Below are 14,762 nucleotides of genomic sequence, written 5' to 3'. Positions count from 1 at the left end.
TCAAAAGTTGACTTTTTGCTCCAGTTGGAATTTCTAGTTGACCAAGGTACCGTGGCGAAATGCATGACGCCCTGAGTTCGTAGACTAGCAGCACGTCGAAAACGGAGCTACAGTTTGAAAGTTATGGGCGAAACAAGTCGAAGTGCAAACAGTCCAAAAGGTGCCGAGAGTTGACTTTTTCTTGTGGTGTAATTTTGTGTTGACTCTTGTATGGTTGTAAAGTACTCGTCGATATGAGTTCATAGACTAGCGGCACGCTTGAATCGGACGCTTGGTTAAAAAGTTATGGACGTTTGAAATTCGCTGGATACCGTATTATTTTAATATATCTGGCTTAAGTGCACAGTGATGCCACGTGTCAGCTTCTGATTGCTCCACGTGGCATGAACAGCATCACACGGGGGTTTTTATTTGATAAAATTCTCGGGGAAGAGAGAGAAAGAGAGAGAGGAGAGAGAAAGAGAGAGAGAGTCTGACCGGTGCCGAAATTTTTCAAATTTTCTGGCCGAGTTACTGTACACGCACCGGCCAGCAATATTCCCCTCCCCATTTCCGACAAAACCTCAAATTTTCACAGCGATCGGCCGCCGGGCGCGCCCGGATCGGACGTTCGAAGATCGGCGGCGAGTTTTTCCCTCCACCGCCGGCCACCGCAGATCGACCCACTTCCGGCCATTTTCCAACCACACGCGCCTGACACCCTTCATCCTCTCCTCAAGTCCGGCCGACCCACCAAGTTTCACGGCCATCGGACCACCAACGCGCCGGGATTGGAGTGTTTTCCGGCGAGAGGCCGGAAATCTTCAAACCGTGATTTCTCCGCCGTCCGGCCTCCGTTTGCCTCACCGCCGGTCCCGTTGGATTGCTCTCCCTTGATCTTCAATTCTGCAAAAAATCACAGCCAACGGCCACCGCACGCGCCGCCGACGACGACGGTTGCCGGTGACCGCGGCGGCTCACCGGAAAGTACTGTTCCGGCAAGTACCTAGTTTCCCGGCAGGTTCTAGTCCACTGTGTTCGACCTCCTGAATCCGAATCTGGCATCCGTTTCCACCAATTCACGATGGTTTGGGAGAATTGCGGAGCCGAAAGCCGAAAAGCTTTCCGGCGAAATTCCGACCCCATCGGGTCCGATCATCGGAAATTAAGACCGAATCTGTGATCACCATCACTCGAGCTTCGATTCAGTATATAATTCGTAAATTTTAGATATCGTTTGGTGTTCGCTCCCCGGGTACCCATTTGGGGATTACCCGAGTAAAATATTAATATTGTGGTTTGGTGTACTGTGGATGTTTAGGTGCACGTGTGAGTAGCGGAGTCGATCCTACGGAGGATCTTGATTGAGATACGTGCTTGAGGTGAGTGACCTACCTTCAAATTAATTTTGGGAATTTAAATTTGTGATTATTATGGGTGGTCTGAATATTTGGAATTTAATTTCTATGTGCCAAATATTTATTGATTTATTGTGGCATTATTGGTGAATTTATTGAATTTAAGAAAATGTGCATTATATAAATTTATGCCATGTGAAATTATTTTATGGTTTTTGAGAATTTTGAAATTCTTGTGGTTTTAACGTTAAATCGGGCATGGTTTGATTTTCAAATATTTCGAGGAAAATATTTGTTTATGTTGGTGACTCCAATTTTTATAAAATATGCCCATGGAATATTTTGAGGTTTAATTATTATATTTCGAGAATTATTTATGCTATTGGAAAAATGTGAATATTTGAATTGGTGGATTTGGGAGTTGGTGGATTTGAAAATCATGGAATTTATGGTGTTGATTATAAAGAAATTACGGAGAATTTCCAGGTTCAAGCGGATGGACTATACCCGCTGTGTTTATGCAAAAGTGTGAGTTTTGATATATAAATTTAATATGTGGATTTTATGATTTTTGGATGCACCGTGCACGTACTGGTGTTCTGTTTATATGTGATATGGTTAGTGTGCACACGGGTTTGATTAGCGCGCAGGTGGGTGTGAGTAGCGCGCGGTTGATAATATGAGGTTGTCCTGTGGTTGCCATCGGATGAGGGTAGGCCACCCCCCATGGCCGGGACACCAGGTTAGTAGCGGCGTAGTGGGACGCCACGCAACCGTATGCCGGTTTCTTTCTATAACCTCCTGTCTGGCGGTACCTCGGGACGCTGGGTACTGTTGGCGCCACTGGTATATAGTGGGTGCATCAAATGATTTTCAGAACTGTGTTTTAAAAATAAAATGTTTGGAAACTGTATTGGAATTAAAAATATAATTATTACTGTTCTGGTATTTAATTGATGTCTTGGTTTTCGGGGATTATGAATAAGGGGTTTTGTGAAAAGGTTTTAAAAGGGGAACTTTTCCAACTGAGAGAATTGTAAGGGTTTTGAAAGAAATTATTATTTTCCAATTAATTATTATCTATCTACTGTATTACTGTGGTATTATATTGTATAGTAGGTAGGGTCACTCACTGAGATGATTAGCATCTCACACTCTTAAATTCCGTTCCCCTAGGTCCAGGTTGGAGACGTTGATTGTCCGGGACGAGCTCAACGTCTCAGTTCGTTGCCGAAGGTTCAAGAAGTTTTTTCTTCCCTTTTTCCTCTCTATCTTGTATTGCTTCTTTATCTGTCATTTTATAAATTCCACATTGATCTGTATAATGCTCTGTATACTGTATTGGACGTGTTGTTTTTATTTATGCACTGGGTTGCTGCTGTTATTGTTTGGAGTGCTGTAATTTGTGGAATCAATTAGTAGTATCGTGGGAGGAATAAGGGGATTTTTTTTTGAAGTGTGTTTTCAGTGCAGGTAATTTTTGGTTAGTCCCACCCTTAGGGGAGGTGCTGTCGGATTTTCCGTTGGAAGGTTCGGTGGTATTTCCCTGGGATCAGGGCTTGTCTAGGGTTCCGGGGAAGGAATTCTGGACGGGTCCTAACAAAAATGATATGTAACTAGTTAACTGTGCTACATGCTATGGGGAAGTAACAAAGTAATTGATGCTGTATTCTTGTAGCCCATTTGCAAAATCAATGCAAATGTTAGATAGGCTACAACCATTTGTCTAGAGCCATTCCTACCTTCTTGGGTGAACTAGGTGAGCTTAAATCATTGCATTTAAACGACAACAATCTCTACGGACAGCTCCCATCATCTTTCCAAAACTTATCGAGTTTGGAGACCTTAAATCTTGGAAACGACAGATTAAAGGGTAGAATTCCACCATGGATTGGGAAAGGATTTGAAAGTCTAAGAATTCTTAGCTTGAGGTCTAATTCATTTTCAGGAGAACTTCGAGCTCTGTTATCAAATTTTAAGTTCACTACAAGTCCTGGACGTAGCAGAAAATCAGTTGACAGGCAGTATTCCAGCTAGCTCTGGACATTTTAAAGCTATGTTACAAGCCCAGATCATTAACCGTTATCTATTGTATGGGGCTGCCCCTACACACCAAAATTCCAAAACTAGGAAGCATCCTGATAGCTGCGTAGGTACTGTTAGTTGAGAATTATTCCATGTATCTTGAAGATAAGGTTTATTTATTAGGAAGTTGATAAGTTTATAGACACAGATGCATGTATGCATGTACTAAGATTTCTAGGAGTGTGATACGTAATTATTGTTCTCAGTCCACATCCACATTCATTGTTTCTGAAATTATGTTCCTATTTTAAATAGCCTTGTAAAACTTAATGAATTTATGTATGAAGAAATGATATATGAATGTTTTAACAGAAGAATTTCTATATAGTTTATGGTCATTTTGTCTGGTGTATTTTACCAGCATATTTCATGTTTATCAACAAGTACCATGCAGTTTGGTAACTACTATGAAAGTTTTATTGTAAATATGAAAGGCCAACTTCTAAGATACACCAAGACCCTCTCTCTTGTAACCATGCTAGACCTCTCAGGGAATAACTTGAGTGGAGATCTTCCTATAGAAATGACAAACTTGTTGGGTTTGATCGTTCTCAACTTGTCAAGAAACCATTTCACTGGTCACATTCCCAAAAGCATTTCGAAGCTGAAGCAATTGTCTTCTCTTGATCTCTCAAGTAATAGGTTCTCTGGTGCTATTCCTCAAAGCTTGGGGTCACTCTCATTCCTGGGGTATCTGAATCTGTCAAACAATGATTTGTCTGGTCCTATTCCTTATAAAGATCAGATGGTCACGTTTGATGCATCCTCTTTTGCTGGAAATGTTGGCCTTTGTGGTGGTCCACTTGCTGTAAAATGTCCAGGTGATGACAAAAATGGGAAACCGGATAAGGAATGGATGACTCCCATGGATACTGGTAATGGTGAGAGCTTCACTGATAAGTGGTTTTATTTGAGCATTGGATTGGGATTTACAGCTGGAATTGTTGTCTCGTATTTGATAACGGCAATGAGAAAACCGTGGAGCGGAGCCTACTTTGATGTTGTTGATAAAGCTATGGATAGAATACTATATCTGTGGTTGAAATATGTAACCATAAAGTAGAGGACTAGAGGGTATCAGAGAAGAAGATAAAGGGTATGTTTTCTTTCTTCAGTTTGTTACTATATCTGCTTTCCTTTGCGAAGAAGATAAAGGGTATGTTTTCTTTCTTCAGTTTGTTACTATATCTGCTTTCCTTTCTTTGTTCATGTCAGGTTACGTTTTCAAACTGACTTTTTGATAAATAGTACTTCTAAAGTAACATTCCTGAATTATAATATGTTTCTTTGACAATGTGTTTCTCATTTACTTACTATACGAAACTCAGAAAATGTCATTTCTGTTTGTGACTACTTCCAGTTGGGGAAGGTGAGAAGCTTCACCAAATATTCAAGGAGGAAGCAAAGAGGTTTTCAATGTCAACTTCATTTCTTTGGAAGTGAATTTCAGGGACAGTGTTGAAAGCTTGAAGGAGAAGGATCTCCTAGTAGATTATATAATTACAAGTAGTACATTTCTTTTTGCTGTTTCACTATCCCTACCTTCTGTAATTTGTGATGGTTTTAAAAGCTGTGCTCAATCAACATTATAGTAAATGTTAGGGCCTGTTTGGCCAGCTGTTTTTAGAACAGTTTTCTGTTCTTGAAAACAGAAATTTGTTTCCAAAACAATTTTATACCTGTTTGGCCATTTGTTTCTAAAAACAAGTTCTGAAAACAAGTTAAAAAAAAAACAAAATTGGGAAAACATCAAAAAGATGTTTCCACCTGTTCTTTCACCTTGGCCTCTCTTGTCTCTCACCTTCGTCGCTCGACCAGCCCCTTCACTGGCTTGCGAAACGTTCACCGCTCGTCGACCCACACACACCAGCTAATCTCCATCGAACAGATCTCGAATAGTCAGCCGTGCCTTCAACAAAAACAGATCTCTGCTGAAGTTCACCGATCAGGTTTCCTCTCTTCTCAAATCTTTCAATACTAGTTGGATTCTCTGTTGATAAATTGTGTTTGTAATTGTTTTAGATTTGGGTTTAATTGCTTATTATTGATTATGAATTTTTCTTGGGTTTAATTGCTCATACCAATTCCACGATATGGCAAAAAAAATTCAGTCGGGACAATAATGATCCAATTCCATCAAAGAAATTAAATTAGGAAGTTCTGAATAATAATTGCTATTAGTTAATAATACAGCTATTTCACTTCACCCACCTCTTTTACGATAGCAGTTTTTGGTAAAACTCTCTTTTTCTCATGGAGATGTTGATGATGATGATGAAGAGGTTGGCTCAGTTTCTGGTTCTGGACTTATGAAGAGCAGAGTCTTTTAGAAATATATGCAGGAGGAGTAAAGCTAGTTTCCAGCTCTTCTCCATTTTTGTAGTAGAGGACACCCAAGATGATTATTTGATGGATCCTTTTGTAAGGTTGTCCAAATACGGCTGCAGCATTAAAGAGAGTGAAAAAAAAATTTGGTAGGGTTAATTAGTCATTCAATAAGTCCTGACTGAATTTTTTTTGCCATATTGAATTTCCCTTTTCTATGCCTTTGCTTTTTTGGTGATCTGGGTAAAAAGCTATACAGAAGTGTGTGGGTATTTTCTTTTTTTGCTGTGAGACAAGGACGCCTAAAGCTTTGGGTCTGCAACACTCTTCCACTTAGTTAAAGTAGTGAACCAAAATACAGGACCAGTTGATAATTAAATCTTAATAGTTTCTTTTAACAAATTAATTTTCTTTACAATCAATTTATATATAAACTGGCAGGCTGCTCTGCTCATAAAGAAGAAATGACTTACCACTAGGAGCAAAAGAACTATCCCAAATGCTGGGAGTCCTCCCATCTTCGTTTGCTGCTCCTTCCACCTTCCATGGAATAATATCTTTAACATAAACATCATTAATTACTTCTATGGCTTCTTGCATGTATGTATTTATATATATATATATATATATAGTCCAGCTCTTATCATGAGATTTTATTTTTAAAAAAATGCATATATTTAAAATGATATATATGAGAAAGCTGATTAGCTGAGGTTCCAGCGCCAAAGAGAAAGCCAGTAGGGAAATCTTGTCTGCTAAAAGCCTCAACCGCTAAGACCCCAACGCTGGTATTTAGCACAAAAACAGCAACAAACAGACTCTCGACATTTTTCTTTCTGCCGATCACTACTAATTATGATTTAGAGAGAGAGAGAGAGAGAGAGTTTTTTGATCGAACTGTGATAAATACACATCGAATACACAGTCAATATAGTCAATAGTGATTTATCTTTTCAAGCTGCATAATTATTTCCTTCTCTCTCACCACTGGAAAAGATGTCGATAATTTTAAATGATTCTTATTATTATTTTGTTTTTTGTTCTACAAAAGTTATTCGGATTGTTGTTTGTTTGGCTGCTTGGAATAGACAAATCATTATCTTTATGGTCCTACCTACCTACACACGCATTGAATTTTCCTTTTCATGGGGATAATTATGGATTATTCTCTTTAATTTTTTTACAGATTTGTTATAAGTGCAAGTGTGGCCTAATAGAGAGACATGTGGACACCTTTTATGTTTACATGAAACCGTGTACACATACATACATATACAAACAAAAGAAAAAAAGATAAAGGATGGGATGTTTTGACATGTGTATGTATATATATATATATATATGCATGGAGCCAAGAAAAAGTTTGTGTGGCTAAACAAAAGACATGTGGATACCTTTTCACATGTTTATATATATATAAAAAAAAAAAAAGAAAACAAAGCATATGGAACCGTGTGCTTTTATGGATTTTGTCCAAGTTCTACATGTATATATATATATATATATAGGTGGAAATTACATGTATATAAATATATATGTAGGTGGAAATTTCTTTTGGTGGGTTTCTTTAGATATATATATATATATTATTATTTGGATGAAATATATATATATATATATATATTATTCACGTTGATTATTTTTATTGCCTTTTCATTGATTGTTTTATCTTTGTGTCAGCATGGAAAAGAATTGATATGTCATACAAACTCTCCATTGCCTTCACATATCGTCAACAATCCAAAATATTTTCCATGGTTTGAGGTAAATACTTGCTTTTGTAAATATAATTTATGAATTTTGTTATTCTTAGTTACTTTTTTAAAACTAATACTATAATATTTTGGTGTTTTAGAAATGTATTGGTGCAATTGATGGCACACACATAAGCGCACATGTTCCTGCTGAAAAGCAAGTTAGCTATAGAGGTAGAAAAGCTATAGTGACTCAAAATGTTTTATGTGCATGCAATTTCAACATGATGTTTACTTTCGTTTATGCTGGTTGGGAGGGCACTGCAAATGATTCAAGAGTTTTTCTTGATGCAATTACAAGATCTGAGAATAAATTTCCATTACCTAAAGAAGGTAAACATAAAAAATTTGATTGTCTTATTTGATGTTTTTTAATAACCAAAATTTCCATACATGATTTCATTTTTTGTATCTTTTTAGGTGAATATTATGTTGTTGATTCTGGATTTCCATGTACCATGGGTTTTCTTCCTCCATTTCGAGGTGAAAGATATCATTTGCAAGAATATCATGGTAGAGGTCGCCAACCAAGAGGACCAAAAGAATTGTTTAATTATAGACATTCTTCACTTAGAAATGTTATTGAACGTTGCTTTGGTGTGTTGAAAGCGCGGTTTCGAATTTTGAAAATGATGCCACCTTACAAGCAAAGTAGACAACCTTTGATAGTTATAGCTTGTTGTACACTACATAATTTCATTCGAAAGTCGGCACAAAATGATGTTATGTTTACACAATGGGAAGAAGAAGAACAAGAGATTGAAGATGAAGAAGCTAGTACAAGTGGATCAAACAATAGTATAGATTTGTCAGACGAAGCAGCAACAGCTATGGCAGCTTATCGCAATCAGCTTTCACAAGTAATGTGGCATGACTATGTTATTCATATGTAAAATTAGTAATTTAATGGATATTTATAGTTGGAGATTTTATATTAGACTTATAAAATTTAATTTCCTATTAGCAACAATTATTTTATTATATACTATCAACTACGTTTTATTATATAATAATAGACAAAAAAATTCAATGGAAAAAAAAGTTTTATTAGATTTCAATATATATTTTATATTATATATGTATATAATTCATTAATATGGAAATGAATTAATATTATGTAAATATATATAAATATATTATAGCTACATATATTATATATAAGGTTCTTTGTATGAAAGAAAAATAAATAAAAACCTTGTATGTAACCCAAAAAAAATAAATAAATAAAAATAAAAACAAAAAACTGTTTAAAAACATGTAACCAAACATATTTTCTGTTTTTTGGTATTGAAAACTGTTTTCAAAAATAAATGGCCAAACGCTCTTTGTTTTCATAAAACAAGAGAAAACAGTTTTCTGTTTTCATTTCTGAAAACAATGTTTCAAAAACAGAAAACAGAAAACATGGCCAAACAGGCCCTTAATTTTCTACTAGTTTTCAGCCTTACGATATTTGTGAAATTTCAGGTTAAGTGCCGTGAAGCATATTAGCTTGAATATTGACATGCATATTCTTGGCTTCCCCATTGTAACACCCCGTCCCGAAGTACACCGGAAATTTTCCAACTTTGACGGAGGTTGACCGTTGACCGAAGGGATCAAAAGTTGACTTTTTGTTCTGGTTGGAATTCTAGGTTGACTGAGGTACCGTTACGAAGTACATGTTGGCACGAGTTCGTAGACTAGTAGCACGTTGAAAACGGAGCTACGGTTTGAAAGTTATAAGCAAAACAAGTTGAGGTCCAAACTGTCCAAGGGGTGCCGGAGTTGACTTTTTATTCATGCAAGGTTGAGCTTTGACTCATGCATGGTTGTGAAGTGCTCGTCGATACGAGTCCATAGACTAGTGGCACGTCCGATTTGGACATGTGGTTTGAAAGTTATGGACCTGTAGAGTTTTTCAAATACTGTATTATTTTAATATTATTTTTGAACGTGTAACGATGTGCCACGTGTGACTTAATGAAAGTGACCATGTGTCATCATGTTGAGAAGCCACATATCAACCATGTGTAATATCATATAATTTTATTATTATTTTAAATAATAATACTATTATTAATATTATTTAATTAATTTTAATTTATTTCTTTTTATTTTCCTTTTTATTTTTCTTTTTCTTTTTTTTCTTTTCCCCACGTGGGAAAAAAGGGCACGGGCCCTTCTTCTTCTTCTTCTTCTTCTTCCTCTTCTTCTTCTTCTTCTTTCTTTTTTTCTTCCTTTCCTTTCCTTTCTCCCTCTCGGCCTCACCGTATTTTTCAAATTCCGGCCACCCATAAGCTACACGCGCCAGACATAGACGTAGATCACACGCCGGTGAGCTCACCAGCCAAATTTGGCTACCGGCTGGCCGGCGACGCGCCCAGATCAGGCCGGGCAAAGTTGCAGCGGCGGGGTGAAATTTTTCCGGCGATTCTCGCCGTTTCCGGCCAGCCCAATCCAAATTGCCACCCCTCTCCCCTTATTTTGGGTCCTCTGAGTTCAAATATGGCCTCCAATCTCAAAAATTCGAAGCAGTTTGCGAGATACGAGGAATTGAAAACTGGCCGAAGCTTTCCGGCCAAATTTCGGCCACCTCCGGCGGAATTGGGGTCGATGGAGACCGGTAATGCGATCCTCGTTCCACGAGCTTCGATTCGGTATATTATTAGACCATTTTGGTTAACGTTTGTGTTTGACCCCCCGGGTACCGGGTATTATTTACCCGATTAAAATATTAATTTATTTGACTGTGTGTGAATTGTGTTCTAGGAGCACGGGTGAGTCGTGGAATTGATCTCATAGTGGATCGTGGTTTAATTGCGTGCTCCAGGTGAGTGACCCACCTTCAAATTAATTTTGGGAATTAAATTGGTGAATATTATGTGTGATTTGAATATTTGGAATTTAAATTCTATGTGCCAAATATTTAGTTGATTTATTGTGGAATTATTGGTGAATTTATTTTGACTAAAGCAAATATGCATTATATAAATTTATGCAAATGTGAAAATTATTTTATGGTATTAAGGATTGCGAAATTCTTGTGGTTTTAACATTAAATTGGGCATGATTTGATTTTCAAATATTTCAAGGAAAATATTTGGTTATGTTGGTGACTTCAATTTTTATAAAGTATGCCCATGGAATATTATGTGATTTAATTATTGTATTTCAAGAATTATTTATGCTATTGGGAAAATGTGAATATTTAAATTGGTGGATTTGGGAGTTGGTGGATTTGAAAATTATGGAATTTATGATGTTGATTATAAAGAAATTGTGGAGAATTTCCGGGTTCAATTGGATGGAATAAACCCGTTATGTTTATGGAAATTTGAGATCTTGATTTATAAATTAAATATGTGGATTTTATGATTTTTAGATGCACCGTGCACGTACTAGTGTTCTGTTATATGTGATATGGTTAGTGTGCACACGGATGTGATTAGCGCGTAGGTGGGTGTGAGTAGCGCGCAGGTGATTTTATGAGGTTGTCCTGTGGTTGCCATCGGATGAGGGTAGGCCGCCCCTCCATGGCCGGGACACCAGTTAGCAGCGGCGCGGTGGGACGCCACGCGACCGTATGCCGGGTTCTCTCTATAACCTCCTGTCTGGCGGTACCTTGGGACACTGGGTACTGTTGGTGCCACTGGTATATAGTGGGTGCATCAAGTGATTTTCAGAACTGAGATTTTAAAATAAATATTTTGAAATTGTATTGGAATTAAAAATATAATTATTACTGTTTCTAGTATTTATTTGATTGGGGATTTTAAATTGGTTTAATTTTCTCTTTACTTAATAATTCAATAAATTAATTTCCTTTAAATTAAAATTTTTGGATGCTTGACTTATTATATTTTATTTGATATTTAGTGAATTAATTGATGTCTTGGTTTTCGGGGAATACGAACAAAGGGTTTTGTGAAAAGGTTTTAAGAGGGGAACTTTCCAACCGAGAGAATTGTAAGGATTTTGAGAGAAATTAGTATTTCCAATTAATTATTATTTATCTACTTTACTACCGTGGTATTATAATTGTATAGTAGCTAGGGTCACTCACTGAGATGATTAGCATCTCATATTTTTAAATTCCGTTCCTCTAGGTACCAGGTTGTCGGTGTTCATCCGAAGCGGACTTGATCTTCATCGCTGTCTTAGTTCGTGAAGTACCCTGTTCTTCTTTTATTGCAGTTATAATACTTCTTTCACTCTTGTTGTATTCTATACTTAGTAGTACTTCCTAAAGTTCTGTATACTGTATGGGACACTTATGTATTTATTATGCACTGGATTACTGTATTTATTTTTGGAGTGCTAAAATTTGTAGAATCAATTTGTAGTATTGTGGGAGGAATAAGGGGACGTTATAGAAGTGTGTTTTTAGTGCAGGAATTTGTGGTAAGTCCATCCCTTAGAGGAGGTTCTGCCGGATTTTCCATTGGAGGGTCCGGTAGGGTTTCCCTGGAATCAGGGCTTGTCTAGGGTTCCGGTGAGGAATTTTGGACGGGTCCTGACACCCATCGTGTCAATTTCATATGTTTGAGGTTGTTACACCAATTTTACAGGGAGGAGGGAACATAACTTCCTTGCTTTCTTGACATTCTTACTTTAAACACACCCCTTCCCAAAAAAAAAAAAAAAAAAGGAAAAAAAAAAGAAAAAAGGAAAAATCAATTACCAAAACAGAAAACAAAAACAGAACTTGCCTCTGTTTAGCCTTGTAATTGCAAAATAGCTTTCCAGTTCTAAAAAGCAACATTAATGAGTTATGCATGTAAACAAAAATGTAATTTGAAACTATACTAAGCAAAAACTTTTGTCAACTCAAGTAATAAGCAAAGCCTTTTGTCATTTCTGGTTTTCCATTATTTCCTTGCATAGAAGCTCACTGCTTCAAAAGTTAATCATTTCTATTCGATACCATGTTATTCTTACATCTGATAAGTAACTTTAAAAGCAAAAAAGTCATTACTTTTGCCGCACATTTTATATATATAGCTTTTGAAAAAAAATTATTTTCTCCCAAGATTTTAATGGGAACTAATCAGACATGAGTGTTTTTCTTTACTCAAGACTAGAGAGTTAATCTGCATATTACAAAAGTTGAATTGCCTTTATAATATCTTTCACAACTTTATTTGATATTAAAGGAGAGAACTTCTGCTAAAATCCGACGTCTAAACAGGGCTTTAATGCTTGCAGATTGATGAAAAATGTTAAAACCAATAGCCTTTAATGCTCTATTTTGTCAAGTCTCATTCGGCCCTAACAAACTTTGCTATTTATAAATGTTTCAAGAAATACTTGTCAATAAATGGTTTGTTAAATATGGTCTTTGCTCCTTAGAATCACGAACAGCTACTTATTAATATTGCCTACAGTCTACAGAGCGAGTACTTTACATGCATAAAAATGATTTGATAAACAAAAAATTGGTTTTCTTGATCCATCTTCAGTTAGTTTTCTCATTTTTTTCAATTTCCGCATGATTTAAGCATCTATCAGCATAATGGGATCATTCCCTTAACAATACTGAATCAGACATTGACATGCTTTGTATTGCTCATTAAACCACAGTTATAAAGGCTATCCTTTTTCTTTTTTCTTTTTTTTTTTTAAATCTTAAAAATGCATTCTTAGTTGGGTTGGATATCTAATTTTTCAGGCATTCACATGCCTTTTTCAGTCAATTATTTAAATAATCTGCATAGCTTTGGTTTTATTTATAACTTAAAGTGATAGTAGTTTACAGTTAATAAAAAGGAAGGCAAACAACTTTTACGATCTTATGCTATCAGAATTTTGACTAGACAAAAGTAGAAAATAATTAGTAAAAAATATGGATAGATATAGCTGTGAATCACTCATCATTGTAAAATTGTTAGACAATAATTGAATGGTGGTGAAAAGGAATTATTTTTTATGTTAAGCTACTCTTATATATGAAAGGCGAAAAGCTAGATGATTATTTTATGTGGGGCTTTCCTAATCTGTTCTATTTGATATGGATCTTGTTACCGAAAGTACGAGAAATGGTATTCCCATGGTAGCATAGTTGGTATTTCATTTCTATATATTCTTTTTCTTTATTTTCTAATTTCTACTGTAAAGAAAACTACAGTAGGTATGATTGATGTTAAAAAAGGGTAATTGGTGCGTTTCCTCTTGAACTGAATATGTTTTGGCACTTCAGTCCCTGAACTTTGTTTTATACTTTGGTCCCTGAACTTGAATTATGCTTGCACAAATGGTCCTTAAACTAATCATGTTTTAGCACTTGAAGGACAAAATCTCAAGCAAAAATTGACTTTAAGGATCAAAGTGCCACCATTTACCCTAAAAAGAGAGAGAGAGAGAGAGAGAGAGAGAGAATAAAGAACACATAGAGTTTGTTGAAAATCCAAAGAGAGCAAGTTTTAAAATTTGCAGAGAAAGAAAAGTGGGAAACCAGGTTTGAATAATCAAAGATAAGGATGCAACATCTTCAAACTATTATTGCAAATGTCATCCTTAAAGTAAGCCTTTCGTGGATAAAATTTCAACAAATTTGGAAAAAAAAATGAATCTGATTATCACTATTATCTATATTAAACAACCAAAATGACTTGCTTTTTAGCCACTTTTGTTATAGTTTTATTCTTGTCTGCCATAAAGGGAGCTAAGGTCGAGGAAAGAAATTTGTATATCAATATCAGGGAGAGAAAATTGCTTTATCACTGACTTGGTAAAGCGACATACTTGCCTTGAGGGTCACTCTCTATTTGATTATTATAATAAAATACACATTTCATCAAACACTAGAAAATGATTACTTTTATATATAGTTTTACAATACTAGATTCCCATAGACTTTTCAACATGCATGGTTGAAATATAGAAGAGCAAATGTATCAATTCAAGTTGTAGAGAGAAGACCATGATTGGTTAAAACATAGAATATAAATATAATAGGCAACTTGTAGAAATTATATCATGAAGAAATATATTATGTGAATATATAAGGTGGAAAGGCATGCATAGCTTTATTTTATACCTATAAACAATTTTCCATACTTTTTGACAATTATAACTATATTTTACCATGAGACTGCGGAAAATATGAAAAGAAAAAAGGATAAATTAGCTTTACATGATCATGAATTTTTTTCCATGGCTTCCTCAAAAGTTGTTCATATTTTGGTTTCTCATTCAATCCAAATCTTCTATACTTTCATATTATTGTAGGTTAATTGGAAGTTTGTTCTTATATAAGATGCTTCTTCCTTCTTCACCAAGA

At 35.8% G+C, this 14,762-nt stretch overlaps 2 protein-coding genes across 2 annotated transcripts; both read left to right on the top strand.

Annotated features, from left to right (window-relative positions):
• Positions 1-3,811: 3,811 nt before the first annotated feature.
• On the top strand, positions 3,812-4,485 carry LOC125422380 (receptor-like protein 47). Its single transcript, XM_048473806.2, has one exon. The coding sequence runs from the start codon at positions 3,850-3,852 to the stop codon at positions 4,483-4,485; it is 636 nt and encodes a 211-aa protein (XP_048329763.2). The 5' UTR covers positions 3,812-3,849.
• Positions 4,486-7,439: 2,954 nt separating this feature from the next.
• LOC125422451 (uncharacterized) lies at positions 7,440-8,471 on the top strand. The gene is made up of 3 exons (XM_060814184.1): positions 7,440-7,511; positions 7,603-7,834; positions 7,922-8,471. The coding sequence occupies exons 2-3, from the start codon at positions 7,726-7,728 to the stop codon at positions 8,392-8,394; spliced, it is 582 nt and encodes a 193-aa protein (XP_060670167.1). The 5' UTR covers positions 7,440-7,511; positions 7,603-7,725; the 3' UTR covers positions 8,395-8,471.
• Positions 8,472-14,762: the final 6,291 nt, after the last annotated feature.

This window comes from Ziziphus jujuba, chromosome 2 (assembly GCF_031755915.1).
Source record: "Ziziphus jujuba cultivar Dongzao chromosome 2, ASM3175591v1".
In the NCBI taxonomy this organism is placed as follows: domain Eukaryota; kingdom Viridiplantae; phylum Streptophyta; class Magnoliopsida; order Rosales; family Rhamnaceae; genus Ziziphus; species Ziziphus jujuba.
This window is presented reverse-complemented; position numbering and strand designations above follow the sequence as displayed.

Bases quoted from the DNA above. Each gene is read 5' to 3' on its own strand.
- LOC125422451 (XM_060814184.1), top strand. From the start codon at position 7,726: ATGATGTTTACTTTCGTTTATGCTGGTTGGGAGGGCACTGCAAATGAT. The intron at 7,835-7,921 runs GTAAACATAAAA...GTATCTTTTTAG, and splicing joins ATTTCCATTACCTAAAGAAG to GTGAATATTATGTTGTTGAT.
- LOC125422380 (XM_048473806.2), top strand. From the start codon at position 3,850: ATGAAAGGCCAACTTCTAAGATACACCAAGACCCTCTCTCTTGTAACC.